The sequence below is a fragment of the Ovis canadensis genome, chromosome 6 (assembly GCF_042477335.2).
Source record: "Ovis canadensis isolate MfBH-ARS-UI-01 breed Bighorn chromosome 6, ARS-UI_OviCan_v2, whole genome shotgun sequence".
Lineage (NCBI taxonomy): Eukaryota > Metazoa > Chordata > Mammalia > Artiodactyla > Bovidae > Ovis > Ovis canadensis.
Genome location: NC_091250.1, coordinates 109,766,090 through 109,786,734, shown reverse-complemented (window position 1 = coordinate 109,786,734; position 20,645 = coordinate 109,766,090). Strand labels below are relative to the sequence as shown.

The 20,645-nt window shown below is 43.0% G+C and overlaps 1 protein-coding gene across 2 annotated transcripts in view; it reads right to left on the bottom strand.

The window, feature by feature from the left end:
* The window catches only part of FRAS1 (Fraser extracellular matrix complex subunit 1), a 516,652-nt gene that overhangs the window by 63,132 nt on the left and 432,875 nt on the right, over window positions 1-20,645 (bottom strand). The window contains exons 47-54 of one of the 2 annotated variants that reach the window (XM_069594438.1): window positions 20,246-20,425; window positions 11,846-11,970; window positions 11,422-11,562; window positions 9,350-9,577; window positions 6,644-6,757; window positions 4,770-4,920; window positions 3,330-3,489; window positions 685-853 (exon numbers count right to left, since the gene is read on the bottom strand). In XM_069594438.1, the coding sequence (XP_069450539.1) occupies window positions 685-853; window positions 3,330-3,489; window positions 4,770-4,920; window positions 6,644-6,757; window positions 9,350-9,577; window positions 11,422-11,562; window positions 11,846-11,970; window positions 20,246-20,425 (1,268 nt within the window). The remainder of the gene's footprint in view (window positions 1-684; window positions 854-3,329; window positions 3,490-4,769; window positions 4,921-6,643; window positions 6,758-9,349; window positions 9,578-11,421; window positions 11,563-11,845; window positions 11,971-20,245; window positions 20,426-20,645) is intronic. The other variant, XM_069594439.1, reaches the window with a different exon arrangement.

Genomic DNA, 20,645 nt, shown 5'->3' with positions numbered 1-20,645 from the left:
CTGTAACCCACTGCTGAATCCTATCAATTCTTACTGGTCTGTTGAATCCATGCACTTGTTTCCACCTTCACTTCATTTGTTTTATTGGAGTATAGTTGATTTATAATGTGCTGGTTTCAGGTATATAGCAAAGTGATTCAGTGATACGTACATATGTCTTCTTTTCAGATTCTTTTCCTTTATAAGTTGTCACAGAATACTAAGTATAGTTCCCTGTGTTATACTACAGGTCTTTGTTGGTTATCAATTTTATATGTATACTAGTGTGTATTCGTTAATTGAAAACTCCACCTTCACTCTATAAATGAAGCTCATCTCTCATGCAGCTGATTCCAAGAGCTCCCCAACTAGTCTCCCTACCCTTCAGGTAATGAGAAGTAGAGAGGAAAGGTTAGGATATCAAAGGCTGAGTGTACAGCATGGTGCCTGGGAGACTTTTCTTGGTCATGAAGCAAAATGTGAAGATTGAGAAGCCAGACAGCAGTTAAAACTGTAGCAGGGACTAGACAGACTGTGAAGGAGAGAGCACTGTGGGAAGACAACGTAGTGCAGTGGCCCGAGGAAGGGTGCAATGGGCAGGGAGCTGGGGTAAACAAGGGGGAAACTAGGTTGATGATAGCCGCCTCCCAGCCTGGCTGCAGCCCACCGGCAGTTCAGGAGTCAGAGGCCCCCATGCCCACCTACCTGGCCAGCATACTCCACATAGTCCTGCTGTCCCGGCTGGGAGCCCACCCGGGAGCTGGAGGTGGCCGTGCCTTGCTCCGTGCGACATAGGACAATGGCGTACTGGTTCAGGTTCCCCGTCCTCTGCACTGTGACACTCACTGATCCTGCTTTCTCACTGACGTTGTAGCTGGAAGCACACAAAAAGGCCATCTCTGAAACTCTGAAAGGGCTGTGAAGAATCCATGTGCTTAATGCCTGTCTCTGAGGGTTGGTTAGTGGGGTCAGACAGTTCTGAGAGGAGGTGGTTTGGTTTCTATAAGAAGTTAGCTGTAAACTGGGGGACTATATTCACTTGTGACAGTCACAGAAGCAGGTGACCAAAGAAGGAGTGGATGCAGAAGGATATCTGCCCCATTTTTAGAAGGAGTTGGAGGACAGTCAGCACATAAGAGCTATGCCCTCCGTATTTCAGACCACAAAGAAATAGCAAACAATGTCATCCCAGTGTGGTAGAGTGATTAGCAGAGGTCAGTGAGTTCCTTTGGAAGAAAGCTGCTTGGAAGCCAATTAATAACTTGGACCAGGTCTCCAGGGTGTTTAAAAGAGCCAGAGTGGTGCCAGAGGTAAGAAAATGAGAACTGGGCCAAGGTAACAAAGGTGTCGAGGCAAATGGGGCTTTATGACAATGGGGGAGGGCCAAGGTGCTATAGACTGGAAGTGTGCTCCTCCACATCTGTATGTTGAAACCTTAATCCCCTCTGTGACAGTAACAGGGGTGGGGCCCCTGCAAAGGTGATTAGGTCACAAGAGTGAAGCCCTCATGAATGCGATTAGTGCCGTCATAGAAGAGAGCTCTATCTGCCTTCTGCCACGAGAAGTTAGAGCAAGAACTCAATTCTCCATGGACCATGAAGCCGGGCCTCATCAGACACTGAATTTGCCAGCACCTCAGTCTTGGACCTCCCAGCCTCTAGAGCTGTGAGAAATAAACTCCTGTTGTTTACAAGTCACCAAGGTTATGGTATTCTGTTATAGCAGCTGGAATCACTAAGACACAGAATTAACTTAGTTTGTTGCTAGGAATTTCTGTTGAATTGCAAAGCAGGAGGCAAAGTATATAGGTGCCATTTATTCATAACAAGCTATCCAGGTTGAGAAAAGCTCAACCTGAGCTGGGCTTTGTTTTTCATCACTGAAGATGGCCATTAACTTTGACTTGTGGCTTATTGCCGTGAGGCTTGCCGGCAAAGTGTCTTTGAGAGGTATATCTTCATTGCCAGTTTGGGGACTCTCTGTATTAGTTAGTCCATCAAACATTAGAGGGTTGTCCAGAAAACATCATCAGTTTTATTCGGCTTATTCAGTTCTGAAGGAGTTACAAGTAAGAGGTAAATAGCAGCAGAGTGTATGTATATAAAGGAAAATGAAATGGCAACCACTCCAGTATTCTTGCCCGGGAAATCCCATGGACAGAGGAGACTGGTGAGCTACAGTCTGTGGGGGTCACAAAAGAGTTGGACATGACTTATCGACTAGACAATAACTACATATACATATAACACATATATATGTTAATTCATATTTTCCGCTCATTCTCCAAGTGTGTGTGACAATGGGATAGCCTCCATCTGGGGCACATGAAACCAAGTTTGCATGCTTTCTTCTCTTCTTCCCAAGATCCAATTTTCATTTGAATTATGAGATTGGTTTCTTCGTGGGTCTGTAAAATGTAGATTTAAATAATTATATCTCCCACAAAAACTACAGTCCTAGTTATAATCTAATCTATAAAATCAGCTCTGTGTTTTACCACTCAGTGACACTCTGCCTCTGGACTCCCCAGCAAGACTACAAAAGCATCATGAAGAGCTGTCTGTGTTAAGCTATGAATTTTTAACTAAAGATACATAATTCTGTGTATACCAAAAGAGCGAGGGGGAGAATACAAGCTTAAGAACACGGAGAATGGAGACAGAAGGCAAAGACCGTTTTTGCAGGCCAGTGATTATTTTTTTCAATGTATCTTTTCCCCCATCAGTTCTTCTGGATTATCTTCTAAACTTGAAGACAGAAGGAAAAATACTTTCAGGAGAAGCAGTAAAGCATGATGGTTAAGATCACTGGACTTTATTGCTTATTAGCTATATGACTTCAGATAAGTTAATATTGTTTAGTCACTAAGTTTTGTCTGACTCTCATGACCCCATGGACTGTAACCTACCAGGCTCCTCTGTCCATGGGATTCTCAGGCAAGAATATTGGAGTGGTTGCTGTTTCCTTCTTCAGGGAATGTTCCCGACCCAGGAATCAAACACGCATCTCTTGCATTGACAGGTGCGTTCCTTACCACTGAGCCACCTGGGAAGCCCTCATATAAGTTACTTAACCTATTTCTGTCTCTGTTAGCTTCGTTATTGTGGAGGCAACAAGGTTATTCATCTCATAACTGCAAGCATTAAACCAGATGACGTATATCAATTACCCACTACAGTGCCTGGTATATATGGTATTCAAGAAATATTTGGTGCAATTATTATTTTTATTCTTATTATCATCCCACCATCACGACTGGATGATTACAGCTGACCTCCAAGGTGCTTCATCTGGGCTTCCTCTGCTTTTCTGTTTCATTTCTCAAGAATGAACACCTACAGCACTTGTACCTGGTATATTTAAAACTGATGAGGGACCACTGGATATGGAAGATGTTGTCGTTGACCACATTGGGTTTACTGTCTTTCACCAGAAACTGAAAACTATCCATCATCTCATGGATCTTCTCTTCATGCAACACGTAACGAATCAACCCCAAGTTCACATCCTCTGTGGGAAAAAAAGATACTGAATTAACCAGGGGATGTAAAGACAGCCTCATAGATTTCTCTCGACATATCCAGTTTATTCTTCTAGTGTATTACAGACAAAACTTATTTTTCCAGGAACAAAAAAAGATTGTAGTCTTAAAAATAAATGTTTCTACCAGATCTTAAAGTAAGATCCTGCAATTCTGTTTGTGTACAGGAAGTACCCTTATGCTGTTGTACAATGACAATCCCAGGGTCTTGGCAAAAAAGCAGTTTAATAAATGTCTATGGAAAGTTAAAAGCAAATCTTTGAGCCAACAGAGGAAAATCTCTGACTCTGTCTGCCATGAATATATGCTTATATCTGTCCCTACTTCCTTCATAATGAAGGTTCTTTGGAAGATATGTGTTACTGAGAAAAGCTGGGGTTGAATTAAAACAGCCCCCATCACAAGACACAGATAACATGGGGCTAGGAAAGAAAATGGATTGAGGACAGGGATTAAAAGGAAATATGGCACATAAATTGTAAGACACAGTTGTGTCTACCCAATCAGGTCCATCCCCTACAGCAGTCTAGAAGACTCTGAAAAGTTTCCAATAAACTAAAATACAAATTGGTTTGCTTGATGTGATTCTAAACAGGAAACGATTCTATTGAGCAATCTACCCATGTTGATTTTTCTTTCTTTGCTGAAGACATAAAAAATCCATAATCCTTTAGAGAAAAAAATTAACCACACAGGATCACAGATGTTTCATTAAAGTCTGGTGGCTATTTTTGTTTTGAAAGCAAACCCAGAAGTATCACATGATCTTTTCCAAACAACTTGGTCAAAACTGAAAGCAATTTGGGAACTGAGGAAGCCAGGTAAAGATAAAAATTTTCTTTTGGGGGGCCATAATTTGGAGTAATGGGAAAAAATATCAGGAGAAGTAAAATTTCACTGTTGGATGGTTAGATGCCAAAGGATCTATTTGTCTGTAAATAGGTCCTGGGCAGAAGTAGCTGGCAGTGGTTGCGAGAAAGATGAGGGAGGCAGCGGAACTGGGGTTAGAACAGACCTTTCCCACTTCTCATATTAGTTGCTCAGTCGTATCTAACTCTGTGAAACCCCATGGGCTGTAGCCTGCCAGGCTCCTTCGTCCATTGGATTCTTCAGGCAAGAATACTGGAGTGGGTTGCCCTTCCCTTTTCCAGAAGGATCTTCCCAATCCAGGGATCAAACTGGGTCTCCTGAATTGCATGCGAGTTCTTTACAACCTAAGCCACCAGGGAAGCCCAGCTCCTGCCCTCACCCTGTGTGAAGGTAGCCACTGCCCTGCCAGGCTGCAGCTTGCTCTCCACGTGGCCATGCTTGGGGCCCGTGGTGATCTCATAGACAAGTTGCAGGTCCTCCGTGTCCGGGTCCATGGTCAGCAGTTCCTTCTTGGTGATCAAGTTGGTTGCCTGGAATAGAAACCCATTAAATTTAATTCCTGAGATGGGAATGAAGCAGGAACAAGACCCTCTGACTCAGATTTAATTCAGTTCAACCATGATTTACTAAGTGCATTTACTGCCTGGAAAACTTTGTCAGGATCGAAGAGGTTATGAGGATAGAAACCATCCCAGCCTCTGCCCTTGATGTTCATTCTTTCTTGGGGAAGAAAGGCTTATGAGCAAGGTAACTGTGGTGAGTGCTATAGTGGGAGGCACAGAAAAGACTGCACCACAGTTTTAGGGAGCCAGGACAATTCATTCCATCTGGATTAGGGATGGGGGTGGCTTGAGTTTGGCCTTGAAAGAAGGTTGGAACTTTGAAAGAAGGATACAATCCAGGGAAGATGGCCAATTTATACCATATAAGAGTTGATTACAGTGCTTGAAATTAAGACAGACAAATATATAATATCCTAATACTGCTCAATATACTGGCTAAATTTTAATTCACTCATTTATTCATTCAATAAATATTTAATGAGACCAAAGGTTTGAGAGAAAAAAAGGATGGTCAACACTATTGAATGTTACTAGGCCTAGTAAAATAAGGGCATGTAGGTGATCTTTGATTTGGTGAAACAGAGGCCATTGATGACTTTGATAAGAGTCACTGCAGTAGGGTAAGAGTTGGAGGTGGAAGACCAATCAGAGAAGAAGAGAATAGGATGGTTCTGAGTATTGAGAAAAATATCAAATAGGGCATAAGAGGAATCTGTACTAATTTTGTCTCATATATTTTAAAATTCCCAGTGAATTCAGTGGAAAGCTGTAATACCACAGCTACATATACAACCAACTCAACAGTGACATGGAAATGGAAAAATTCACATTCTAGAGGCAATACCACAAACAAAAGTATGAAACCAGTTCCCAAACTGAGCTGAAGAACTGTGTGTGTTTAGGTGGAAATGAGAAGTTAATGCTTGACATGGTACCAGGTGAGACTTATGGTGTATCTTAAAATGACCCAATCGGGACTTAGGAAAAGCAGAAAAAAATTAAATTTCTAGAAATCCTCTGATGATACTCATCTACCAAAAAACTTACTTCCTTTCCATCTATGGCATGTACAAGAAGTTTTCCCAAATCCATCCTCCCCTTTTTCTAGTCAACAAACTCTTAGCTGAGCACCAAACTGGCCAGCTGGACACTCCATGCAACAGATAGGGCCATAGGATCAATTTCTTCTTAAAACAATATCAGTGTAAGTGATGTGTTTAATTTCTATATCACTTGCTTGAAATTAAGTTCCTTGCCCCCTACTTTTCCATATTCCTCTTCCCATGGTATGCAGTACTGACGAACAGCTGGAGTTTTGGCCCTGCTTTTTGATAGCAACACTTTAGTGATAGCAGAAGAGTAAGACAGAAGGAATATGCATCTCTGGTCATGTGGATCCCTAACCTCCCCACTTCCATGAGAAAAAAAAAATTCCATCCTGTTTGAGCTACTATATTTGGGGGTCGTTCTGTAAGAACATCTTACAGATGTATTAAACTATGTATTAAACTATTAAACTATGTATTAAACTATAATACAATTCTAACCAGACTCATGGAGCTCAGCAATCTTAAGAACTCAGCTTACGTAGGGAGAAATAGACATAAGTTGAATAGTTCTGTTCATATTGTCACAAATGGGATAGAGCCCAAGTTGGTTAGTGAGACAGTAGCAGATGGAAAGGCCTTACCTTGCCATCCATGTACTCCAGCCATTGGAGTCCGAGGTTGGTAACAATCTTAGGGGTGCCATCATCCACTGGGAGGATGTCTACCCAGAACTGCTGAGGTGCTGCTGTTATGATCTGGGATGAAAGCCAAAAAAGAAAACTCATCATTCACACATCCTTGAAGTATGTCAGGTCTAGGACTTACAGAAGCTGGAACCCCTGAAATCTGTTGACACTTCAAAACAGGCAACTGAGCAAGTTTCCATTGCTTATCACCACTCGGCTCCTGAGGCTTCAGGGACAATGCTGACTGACAAAGTGGAAATGATATGAGAAGAAAAGCAAGACACAAGTGGCACTCTTGCTGGAATTTCAGCTACTATGAAAGCTGGTTTTCCCAAACCTAAGCTTTCTTTAGTTGAGTTCAATATTATCCCCAAGGTGAAACAATAAACAAAATATCTTCCTTTCTATAACTCTTGTTAAAACTTCCATCATTAAAATGTGAATGTCAGGGACTTCGCTGGTGGTCCAGTGGTTAAGACTCTGCAATCCCAGACCCCAGTTTGATCCCTGGTTAGGGAACTAAGATCCTGCATGAGGTACAGCATTGCCAGGAAAAAAAAAATTAGTTAATGTTAAGGTCTTCAGGTAGGATTCTGCTAGATGTGAAAAGACGTTTCGGGAAGAGATTTCCTTTTTTTTTTTTTTCTTGAGAATGAACTCTTCACATGGGGAAAGGGGGCAGAAGAAATCAAGAATAAGAGCATTTGTGAGGACTTCCCGGTGGTCCTGTGATTAGGAATCCACCTGCCAATGCAGGGGACATGGGTTTGATCCCTGGTCTGGGAAGATCCCACATGGTGTGGAGGAACAAAGCCCATGGGCCACAACTACTGAAGCCCGCGAGCCCTAGAGACCACACCAAGAGAAGCCGCCGCAATGAGAAGCCTGTGCATCACAACTAGAGAGCAGCCCCCACTCGTTGCAACTAGAGAAAGCCTGCTCACAGCAATGAAGACCCAGCACCACTACTCCCCCTCCCCCCCAAAAAAAAGTGTGTGTGAGACTAGTGCAAAGACTTTCAGTTTATGACTTTATCACCACACAGATATACACAGGCATATTCACAACACACGTGGGGAGTGCGGTCCAGTACCTCCCCATTTTGGAACTGATACAACAAGCTGGCAGACAGGGCAGCAAGACACTGGTGTTTCAGTCTCCTTCAACCCTCCCAGATAATTTCCATTTTCAAAACGCCACGGTCCCCCTGGAGACCAGCTGTGACCTTTTATGTTTATCAGAGAGGTGGCCCTCTTGTTGATTCATCCTGAAATTTTTTTTTTTCTCTTCTGAAAGTCAAACGCACTGGGGAAGCAGCCACAGTATGGGAGAGGGAAAATGAACGTGATGACCTGCCACGTGGAGATGCAGCGGACACTGAAACGGCAGGGAAATCCCAAGAGCCTTCCTACTGACACCTTGGCCAACTGAGAATGACCTTCTCACAGGCTGTTGGTTTCTAAAGCACACCAGAGGATCTTTCTTGGCCAGGCAAAGAATCATTCATCATCAAAGTAGGAAAAAAAATTGCAGGCACGAGAGATGCTGCTGACCCTTTGCTTATGCTGGAAGTAAACAGTAGGGTGTGATCACGTGCTCACTAAAACTGCTTATGCTGAGTCAGACAGCTGTGTGAGACGTCAGGGGTCCACCTTTCATCAGAGTTGCAGTTATTCCTAGGGGAAGTTTATGGTGCTGCAGGAAATCTGCTAAAAAAGAGTTAGAACTGCAGGGGAAGAGAGTGAAAGGGGATGTTTATAGTTTCTTCTGAACACCTAAATGTTAGAAGTGAGCAATTCCCTTAAGGGAGAGAAGCTTGACAGCTTCATGACCTCAAAAGAAAAGCATCTTCATTTGTTCCACAAGCTGGTCCTAAAGTGACCACCATGATGATTATAGCCATAATTTATTGGCTATTTCTTGCGTTTCCTGTGTAAGGCACTGGGCTAAGTGCTTTGTGTAATCAGGGGAGTAGATATCCTCATTTTACAGATAAGGAAGCTAAGGCTTAGAAAGGTTAAATGACTTACAAAGACACTCAGGTAGTAAGTGACAGAAGCGGAATTTAAATCAGTGTCTTTTGGATGCAAAAGCCATAGTCTTAGCCACTGTAATTCTTCATGAGACTGAAGACTCTGACTGGCTCAGGAGATGATTTGGAACCCTGTGATCTTATTGAAAACCCAGATGAAAGAAAAGGAAGGAACAAAGGGTGAGTGAAAAGGAAAAGGAAAAATAATAGCAGTAATAATAACAATAACGACCATCTTTTCTGTGAGCTCTCAGTCTTTGCCAATAGTGCTAAGCATTTTTTATGGATCTTTTTGATCCTTAGACCAATGGAAGCTGGAGATGATCCTTGTGCCCATTGTACAGAGGAAAAGCTGAGGCTTATGGAAGTTAAGTCATTTGCCCAAGGCCAATTAGGTGACAGAACGAAAACTCAAGCAGTGTTGAGTACATGCGTGCTAATTTGCTTCAGTTGTATCTGACTCTTTGTGATGCTATGAACTGTACCCACCAAGCTCCTCTGTCCGTGGGATTCTCCAGGCAGGAATACTGGAGTGGGTTTACCCTTTGCCTAAAAATGCCATGTTCAGCCTCCAGACAAGCTCTGGCCTGCTGTGTTCCACCTCCCTCTCTGCTGTCTCTGCCCCTCACCTCTTTCCCCCCTTCCTCAACAATGAAGAAAGGGTTCGTCCCGTCCGCCACGGTGAAGGTGAATCGGTCTCGGAGGGAGTTGCTACCGTCGTGGCTGTAGCGGACCTGGCTCTGGTAGATGTCCTCCATGGTGAAGGTCGACGTGAGCTGGAAGGGCTGCCCATCGGCGGTTCGCTCGATGACGCCGTGGCGTGGGGGCTGCACGACCGTGAATGTGACGGACTTGGCCTGTCATGGAGGCAACAAGAGGAGAAGGGAACTCTGTATCAGGAGCCAGACGTGAGAGGGGTGGTCAACAGGTGGCCAGGGGTAGTTAAACCCAAAGACCTTTATAAAACAAAGACTGTCTTTTCTTTATAGACACCAAAAATCAAGCTAAGGAAAGAAATTATATTGGTTACTATAATTGAACTTATATTCTGCTGCCTTCTGTTTTTAAGATAAGGCATTTAAATTTGTCCTTTTGGGGTCATAGGGGAAAACTTGAATTTTTAACCTCTAAGATGGTAAGAACCAGACCTTTTAAAATCACTCACTTCCTTTTCATGCACTCTCCTCCCCCAGCACACACACTTTTCCAAAACTCATACATAGCATCTATGCATCAGAACAGAAGCATAACTTCCCATTTTTATTTTTTTAATTGGAGTGTAATTGCTTTACAATGTTGTTAGTTTCTGCTATACAACGAAGTGAATCAGACATCTATGTACATATATCTCCTCCCTCTCCAAACTCCCTTCCACCACCCCCATCCCACTCCTCTAGGTCATCTCAGCCCCCAGCTGAGCTCCCCCTGTTTTACAGCAGGTTCCCACTAGCTCTCTATTTTACACATGTGGTGTATATATATCAACGCTACCCTCTCAATTCATCCCACAAACATCCCATTTCTAATAACTGCTTCTAGGGTGACATGAGAAGGAAAAATACTGATGAAGAAAATCCTGCTTAGGACTCTCCAGTGATTTCCCACCATCTTGGAAGAAAATGCAAAGGCCTGACTTGGGCCAAGAAGGTCCTCTGTGACCTGGTTCCACAGTTCCTCTCTGGCCTCATCCTGTTCCTCTCTTGCTTGTTCACTAGGGTCTAGACCCTTCACCTGGCTACTCAAGTATTCCAAGTGCACTGGACCACAGGGCTTTTGCCCTCCTGGGGGATTCTCCCAGGAAACTGCACGATCTGCTCTTTCTCTTCCTATCTCTGCTAAAGCATCAGCCACTCAGAGAAAGCTTCCCTGACCTGTGTCTCAAACAGCACACACATCAATCTCTGTCACCTTCATGTCACTTTATTTCTTTTTCTAGCACTTATCACACCTGACACGATAGTCTATGTTCTTTCTTTCTTTATCACCTGTCCCCCTAACCAAAGGTTGTAAACTCCCTAAGGCTAGCACTTTGATCTGCTTTGTTCACAGTGCTGTCTTTAGCATCTAGAGCTGAACTTGGTAATAAATACTTGCTGAAAGAATGAATAAATAAATGAATGCATGCGGGCACAGGGAAGGGCATACATAGAACTAATTAATAAGTGAGTGGTACCCTTAATGGGAGCTAAAGCATGTCAGAATATTAGATTCTTTAATTGGAAAGCACTAGGAGAGGAAGACTTTAGTCTCGACATGCCCTGTTCTACTGGATAAAGCCTGGTTCTTTGAGAATGTTCACACTGCAATAATTAGTTATCATCCAGTGAAGTCTCGATGAAGGAGGAGAAAGTGTAGAGGAGAGAAAATCCTTGTTCGTTAATAATAGCGAGTAATAAAAATTGGATAAAATGTCATCAACCTAATTTTCTGTGGATCTTAATAAAAATCAGAATGTTAACATGATTGTTATGTGCAATCGTGGGAAAGGATAAATGTATTTAGGGTTTCTGTAAGAGTTTAAAAACAACTTGATTTCAAATGTATTAGCTTTTTTTTTTTTCCAGCAGGCCATGGTATGTTCTGGCTTTTAATCCTTTGAGGATGCTTGTATTACTTTCACCCCACCCTTCGCCCCGCCCTTGGGATGTACTGTCACAAAGCAACAGGCATCTCATTGGACCAGAGGCCAGGGCACACCTACCTCTGTGTCTGCATCCACTGCTTTAAGCTCAAACTCCGTGATGGTCTTCTTCACACCCTCCTGTACCCGCATCCCAAAGTTCTGCACGTGGGGCAGTGCGTCATCCACAGGGCGAAGAGTGATGTGGAAAGTCTGAGTCACCTACAGGGCGGAAAAGCGCAGGTGGGCCGCCTGTCCCCAGCAGCCACCCGAGGAGAAGGCAGATGCCCTCTGCTTTTCCTTTCACACCATTCCTGGCGTGACTGATTGACCAGGACCCAGGGGTGAATTCTTTTTGGCAAGACAGAGATCTCTTTGCCTCTGTCCTGGGCTGAGAGCAGAGGGAAATGAAGCTCTCTCAACAATGGTGGCTCCAGGCCCTCCAGTTAAAGGAGAGGACGCTGAATTGATACCTATCAAGGAGGGAAGCGAGTTCCTCACCCACCTCGTGGACTCCATCGGAGAGCGTAAAGCTGAAGGCGTCGGAATGCTTCTCAGTCTCACTGGAGTGGACATACTGAACGTTTCCTGAAGTGAGGTCAGCTTGCGTAAAGGAACTAATCTGGATGCCTAGCAAAAGACGAGAACCAGAGGAAGGGTGTCAAGAGGCGAGTCATGGCTCTCAGGTAAGGGAAATGTCACACTGTCAACAGAGAGAGTCCTTTGTCCTTTTCTTACAGCATTGATGTGCTGCCCTCTAAGACCTTGGGTTAGAGCTGTCTGTGTGTTTTCCCTGCAACAGCATATGTTCTGTGGGAACATGTGTAAATTATCTAGGCTTCTACCCTGTGCCAAGGCAACAGCTGGTGCTCAATAAATGTTCCTCTCTTTTCTCTTGGGGTTTATGTATGCAGGTCAAACTGAAAGGTAGAGCCATTGCCGTCTTTGCCAGACTTCTCGCTCTGAAGTTTTATATACCCCATCGCCTCGTAGCCCTTTCTGAAAACCTGCCCTAATTTTGAATACTGTGTGATGGCTTAGTGTTGAAACACTGGGGTCCAAGGGCTTGGCTACACAGAACCGTTTTTCTGAGATTGGTGAGCTATAATCTCATCGGATATTCTTCAAGGTCTCCATTCTCAGTTCTTTGATTCTAGCTTCTTATATACCAATTTGGCCAAGATGGCAGTAACAAAACTTACCACATGACTTTGGAGTTTGAGCAATCATTCTTTCTCAACTCTCAAATGACCTACCAGTATCTTTAAAAAATGTGATACAGAGAAAACTATTTTCCAGAGTGATTTTAAAGTTAAAAAAAAAAAAAACCTGAAGTGATTTTTAAATAATGCCAAGGTATCCCACTAATGAATAATATCTCTATCTTTTCAAATGCTCAACGACATTTGGCAAAACAGCCCCAAATTCTTGGTTCTATCTTAGGGCTCCTGGGGTCCATCCCTGGGTGCCAGACAAGTCTGAAACAAAATCATATCCTTTAATCTCTCAGCACAAATTTTATCTTTCTGATTCTGGGTGTTAGAGTGTTCATTTATTTAATCCAGTCCTTTGCTTTGGTCCTGAAATTCATCTGCTGCTTCCTGGAATTTATTATTTATATTTGTCACTGCTAATCCTGGCAAAACCAGTTAGTCTTTACTGTTAAAAAAACAAAGAGATTCTACTTTGACTATTTTACATTTAACTGTGACATTAATATCATTGCTTTGTCTTAAAAATAAAACACATCAACCAGCATGGTTAACATTTGTATCTCTGTTTATCATCTGAAATGTCATTCAGGTACAATAGCCTCCTGAATACTGAGGCATCAATTTTTTGATGAGGCATTTATATTTCGGTGCTTACTAGACCAGTTCTTGGCAGGCAAAAATGTGGCCCCCACCCTCATTTTATATGTTTCATCTTGTGGTTCTGGACAGAAATTCATACCATTCTTTAAAAATTTAATAACTTCAGACTGGATACACAGAGAAATTTAAACCTCTTCCCCTGCTGTGAATCCATTCTCATAGCTCACGAGGAAACACCTATGTGGATTCTCATGATCAACTGGTCACCTAATTCACTATTCCCTTTATGAAACTCGAAGACTGATTAAAAAAGGCGATAGATTTCCCTTCTTCTTCAGAAGGAAGTACTGAGATTAATCTTATTTTTTAACGTTTTTTATTGAGAGGAAATTGATATATAATAAATTATACATATTTGAAGTATAAGTTTATATTATCTTTGTTAGGTCCATGAAACCATCACCTCAATCAAAATAGTGAAATGTTCCCATCACCCCAAAAGTTTCTGACATTCTGCAACCCTTCCATCCCTTCTTTCCCTATGTTCCATTCCATCCCAAAGAAGCAAATGAAGTCATTATAGATTAGTTGGCATACTCTCTAAATTTTTTAACAAACAGAAACATATAGTATATACTATCTGATGAATGATTTCTTATTTATTTAGCATAATTATTTTGCTAAACATAATTTATCCATACTGTAGCATGTATTTGTAGTTCATTCCTTCTCATTTGCGAGTACTATTCCATTGGATGGTTATATCAAAGATTGTTTATCCATTTATCTGTTCATGGGCATTTAGGTTATTTTTAGTTTGGGACTTCTACAATTAAAGTTTGTATGATCACTTGTGCACAAGTCTTTGAGTGGAAGTTTTCTTTCTTCCTGGGTAAATTGCTAAGAGTGGGACAGTAGGAGTACATGTAAGGTGTATGCTTAACTTTTCAGGAATCTGCCAAACTATTTTCCAAAGCAAAGTACTATTTTATATTCCCACTGGCAGTACACGGGTGGTCTTAGTGGATCTTTTCCAATTCAATCTAGCAAACACTGAGTACTTACCACACACAGAATGTTGTTTCAAATTTGCTTATATAGATTAAAAAAATTTTTTTTAAATTTAATTAATTGTTGGCTGTGTCAGGTCCTAGTTGTGGCACAGGGGCCTTTGTTGCAGTTGGCAGGCTTCTCGCCAGTTGCCTAGATGTGAGATCCTAGTTTCCCAACCACGGATCAAATGCATATTTCCTGCATTGCAAGGTGGATTCTTAACCACTGGACCATCATCCAAGTACCCAGATTGGTTTTTTTAATCTCAACAGCTCTGGAAGGTCAGGGTTGGCATCATTTTTCTAGATTATGATACTAATAAAATAGATAAGAAATGTGACCCGTCTGAGGTAACAGCTAATAAGAGGGCAGTGCTGAGACTGGAGCTCCAGCTTGCTCACTTCCAAAGCTTAGGCCTGCTGCAAGTACTTCTTTATCTTATGTTGATTACATATTGAAATGAGATTTTATACATATATATATACATATATATATACATATATATATGTATAAAATATTTTTTATTCTGTTAGGAGTGCTTTTTGTAAAACTTATCTAGCTGTTTTGGGCTAGACAAGGAGCCGTTTGGATTTCACACTTATCCTTTAATTTTTTGTCAAATAAAAGTGATACATGAGTATTAAAGAAAATGTGAGAAACACAGAAAAGTAAAGAATTACAAACCACTCATAGTTCTACCACTGAAATATCACCATTGCAAATTTTTTATAAAAATTTGAGTCATAGAGTAATTTTCTGGCTATAACCTCTTTCTTATCTGATATGCTGATTTTGATGGGGGTATTTAGTATTATGATTTAAATGATAGCCATAATTAAGTGCCAGAGGGTAACAAGCTGCATTAGAAGGTAAGCTTCAAAAGGACAAGATTTTTGCTGTTTCTTCACTAATGTGCATGGCCTGGCATAAGGGAGGTTCTCAAAACATATTTGGTGAATGAATTTAGTCCATTGACTACAATTACTATCTAAGAGGTCCTATTAAGCAGAGATTCTCAATCTCTATACACTTAAAACATTTTTTTAGCTGTTGCTAATTGGCTATTGGAAGGCTTCAGCCATTCACTCACCTGGCAAGATGCTGCTTCTAATAACATATTGTCCTTACTGACTGTCACAGCAGGTAGTTACTGTTTGAAATATCTTGAAGGTTTTTAATCCCATCTAAGGTGTTTTCAGTCACCAACTGCTGGCTAACCTATGTATCTGGCAGCATTATGGAGACCCACATTAACCCTGTCAGTTTTCTAACTCCCCTGGAGGGCCAGAATGTTAGAGAAAGTTCAGTCCAGGGCAAGGAAGTGGTGTGAGAGTAAAGCATCTTTGAAGAAATTGCCTTCCTAATAGGATGTCAGGAAATGGCCGTGGCTCTCCTTCTTCAGCGCAGCTGTGGATGGCTCTGTGCCTATGGTCTGTTCCCACCTCAAGCTCATGCTGGGTAGACTCTCAGCTTCTCTGCTTCCGATTTTCTTCCAAGCCTCCTGTTAACGGAATGAATTGTATCTCCCCAGATTCATACACTGACATCCTAACCCTCAGTGCCTCACAATGTGACTTTATTTGGAAGTAGAATCACTGCAGATGTAATTTGTGAAGATTAGGTCACTGGGGGGCTTCTGTAGTGGCTAAAGAAGTAGGTAAAGAATCTGCCTGCTAATTCAGGAGACAAGGATTCGATGCTGATCCAGGATGATCCCACCTGCTGCAAAGCAACTGGGCCCATGGGCTACAACTATTGAGCCTGTGCTCTAGAGCCCAGGAACCACAGCTAGTGAAGCCCGTGCACCCTAGAGCCTAAGCTCCACAACAAAAAGAAGCCATCACAAACAGAGGCTTTACAATGCAACTAGAGAGTAGCTCGCACTTGCCACAACCAGAAAAAAGCCCATGAAGCAACGATCCAGCACAATTAAATAAAAGTATGTATTTTTAAAAGGTAAAGTCATTAGGATGGGCCCTAAACCAATTTGATGAATGTCCTTATAAAAGAGGGAGTTTTGACACAGACACACACATACAGGGAGAATGTCATGTGAACATGAAGACAGGCATCTATGATCCTAGGAGAGAGGCCTAGAATGGAGCCTTCCTCAGGAAGAACCAACTCTGCTGACACTCTGATCTTGGACTGCCAGCCCCCACATCTGTGAGACAATAAGCTTCTGCTGTTTAAGCAGCTGTTTATGACAGCTGCCCCAGCAGACTAAGGCACCTCTGCTCTCAGAAGGACCTGAACTAAGACACCAGGTACATTCAGTTTTGGTTGGTGTCACAATACTGAGAGGCTGAGATAGAGAGGAAGCCAAGGAATACCTTAGGTAAAGCACTCACTGACTGACTCACTCGCAGCCCCTTGACTCCTAACATCCTCACACAATGCTGTCACAGCCTCCAATATACACTTGTACACATTTGCTTATATGTCTCCCACTTCCAAGACCCAAGCTTTCTCCTGCTGCAGCTACTCAATACATGTCTGGGGAAGGGGAGAACCAGTGTGTGCTGGAGATAGCTATGTTCAATATTATTGCTCCCTGACTTTAAACATGCAACTGCTGTTTATTAGTTAAGTGACTGGATGTCCAGTTAAGGTCTAAATCTCCCAGCTACCTCATAGCCTCATGTGGCTACCTCCTTCTTACTAGGATGTGACCAAAAGGGATGTATTCCCAGCAATTCTCCTAAAGAAGAAATGGATATGGATGCCACTGGTTTTTTCTTGCCAGCTACTAGCTGGGGATGCTGACAATACAGTAGTCACCTTGGACCAGAGATGGGAGCCTCACGTGGAGGGTCACTGAACCACCTGCCTCTGGATTTTGCTGTGAGTGAAAATAAACTTATGGAAGGTACTGTATTTTGGAGTTGCTTTTCCCCGGAAGCTTAGTTTCTTTCCTGATAATATAACTCCTTACTCTGATTTCTTTAGAATAAGAGGGTCCTAGGACTTTCCTGGTGGTCCAGGGTTAAGACTTCATGTTTCACTGTGAGGGGAGCTGGTTCAATTCCTGGTCAGCGAACTAAGATCCCATATGCTGCTCAGCACAGCCCCCAAAATGAAAAGAATAAGAGAGTTCTTAGGGTCCCTGACATGAGGTTGTGGGCCCTCAACCCTGCAAGGAGCCCACACAGGGACTCGAGCTTAATGCAGCTCTCCTCCATGGTAGGAATCTTGTGTCTGTCTTCTGCAAGGCTCCCCCCGTGCACATGGCCCCCTGTGTCTCCTTGAGGGAAGAAGAGAGGACCTTCACACCTCTTCTATCTAAAGAGAACAATCAGCTGACTAAGACAGCTGGCACAAGACTAAATCCATTTCATAGTTCACCATCAAGAGGATGTCTGCAAGCACTGGTGGGAAATGATAATTCCCAGGGGCCTCCAGAACCCAAATAGCTCAGCGCCTGCATGGAGACACGGGTCTAAAAGCTGTTCTGCTCTGTTTGGAAAGAGGCTCTGGCACCAGGTAGACCAATCCTCACCCCCTGAGACAAATGGGATGAGGTGGTTTTCTCCAAGCTGGTGCCAACTGCCTTCTGAGAGGGTGATCCATAATCAACATGGACTTCCTCTGAAGGGAAACCTTTGACATTTAAAAAGAATCAAATTCATGAATCCAGTTCCACTTAGGAGAGACAGGGAAGGAAAGAATGCTGACTAGATTCTCTAGAACGGACAGCAGGCCTGGTAGTAGGGGATGGGAAGGGAAGTCCTGCTCATTAAAAATGGACAGCCCTCCAGGAGTAAAGATCATCTTATCTGGTCTATTTAGAATTTTTAAAAACAGGAGGATTGAGAAGAACTGGTGGGCGCAGGAGAGCACATAGATGAGGAAGTCAAGCCTGGTGGGAAAGGACAGGGAAGCATGCCTCCCTCTGTTTTAGAGTCTGCTTTCCCAAGAGGAGGGAGAAGGGGGATCTGTTATGGGTGGCCCCCTGAGCAGTGCTAGCCTGGTACTGGCATCCAGATTTAAGCAAAGGTGGAGACTGTAAACAACAGAAAAGGCAAATTTGGAGCCACCTGCCCCAGGACGTGACACAGCTGAGGAGAGCTAGGGTCTCACCAGTAGCTGGCAAGTCCTTGCATGATGGTCCAAGCCTTTTGGAGCACTGTAAAGTGTAACTGCAGTTGCCCCAACACAACAGCCAAGAGTCTGCCCTTTCATCTTTGGAGAGATATAATCAGCAACCTGACAGAATTCTGGCAGAAGCAATTAGCTGATGAATTAGTTATCAAATATCTCTTGCAGCCAAGGTCTTGGGAATGCTGATCTGCACACTGCCCCTAGGAACTTTGGGACAAAAGGGGAGGGCATGGGCTTTAATTTGCATTAGGGATTCAGGCCAGTCTGTTCAGCCTTCCCCATGCACCCCCGCCCGGCAACATACATATAACACTCCCTCCCCCATCATCATGCTGGACCCAGACATGGTCTGCCTCCCTCATCTTTTCAACCATATTCCCCTCTAGCTCACTCACACCCGCTTTCTCCCTTACTCACTCTGCCCCAGACACACTGGTCTCCTTGCTGCAACTGGAACGAGATGGGCTTGGCTGATCCCATTTCAGGATGTTGATACTCGCTGATGCCCTGGAAAGATGCTGAATGCTCTTTCCTTATATGTCAGCACGGCTGGCTCCCTTACATTCTTCAGATCTCGGCTCAAATGTCATCTTATTATTAGGAGGTCTTCCCTCACCTCATTGGTCCCTGCACCCCAGGAATGCCCTCATTTCACTCCCTAACTCATCACCACTGACATGATATATATACTTGCTTGTTTGCCTACCGTCTGACCCCCAGCATCAGGGCAGGTACTTCCTCTATTCTGCTATTTCCCTGGTTGAATGAAAGAAAAATCTGTAACCTGAAATCCAAAGAAAACCAATGATCTAAATTTCCTGCAAGCTGACACTGCTCCTATGATGGACAAAATCAATCCTACCTTTAGGTTGTTTATTCAGCAAATATTTCTTGTCTTTCACATTCGTTCAAGTTGCCAAATTCTATAGTTTCTCTTCCTGAAATTAACTCTTTCCTTCCTTCTTTCCTTCCACCAATTACTGTTTACTGGATACTTACTAGGTAGCAGGGGTAATCTCTTTCATTATTTTCATCTTATTATTCCCGCATGGAGGCTGCCCCACTGCCAGAGGCCTCACTAGCTCCCATCTGGCCGAATGCTAAACTTTCTACCTACTGTCACTGCCTCCTTTTTCTTCCTTTCTTTTAGTTTATCCTACTGGACACTGGAGGAATTCATTTCTCTTCCCTGTTCAAAATTCTGCAGGGCCTCCTTATTGCCTATTGAATTAAACAGGGATTACTGATTGCCACTCTGAAGACCCATCATAAAATCTCAGTCTACCCATGAACCCAATCTACTGCTATTTTCAGAATATATGCTTTAGCAAAACTGGCCCACTCATAATTTTTGGAATGAGTCCACATGCTGTTCCTATCTCTGGAAATAACACAATTTCTGTCAGCCCAAATTCTATCTTTCAAGGGCACTCTTAAACACCACCTCTGAGCACCTTCCCATCTGATATCACCTCTTTTGCTTTTGAACTCTTAGGATGGCAGGTTTATACAGTTCTTAAAACACCTGTCATCTTCTTCCCTTACATATGGCTGTATGCAAAGGCTCCTTATCTCATCCAACAGAAGACTCTAATGGTTGGGGTAATGTCTCATTCATCTCTTTTTCTTCCCCTGTAGCAGCTGAACCAGGATCTTATTCAATATGCATGTTCACTTTCTATGCGTTGAATTCTAGTGTTGCAGCAAGATGGTTTACATCAAATTGTAACTATCAAATCAACTTCCAGCAAGTAAGCATGGAGTACACTGTATTCTAAGTATAATGCAAGGCAGTATACAATGGTCAGAAATAGTGATGCCAGAAATGCATACTAATAAAGCCAGGTTCGAGGTGAACGTATGCACATGATATGGCTGCCCCTGGCACTTACTAAATCCCAGCTTTGGTCTGATGAAGTCAGAGACGATGGGCTTACCTGGCGATGCTGCGTGTTCCAGGTGGCCCAGCTGGGACTCTCTGGTGATTCTGTAGACCAGTTCTGCGGGTCCCGTCTCCTGGTCAGTGGCAGAGAGTTGCAGAGTGGTGATCTTCTTCACCGAGTTTTCATCCAAGAACAGCCCTTTATTGGTGATGATGACTGGTGGGGATCTGTCTTCTGAAAATATCAGAAAGAGTAACATGAAATGTGATCCTTTGGCTACCTGACGTGAAGAACTGACTCATTGGGAAAGACCCTGAATGCTGGGAAAGATTGAAGGCAATAGGAGAAGGGGGTGGCAGAGGATGAGATGGTTAGATAGCACCATTGACTCAATGGACAGGAATTTGAGCAAATTCCAGGAGGTAGTGGAGGACAGAGGAACCTGGCATGCTGT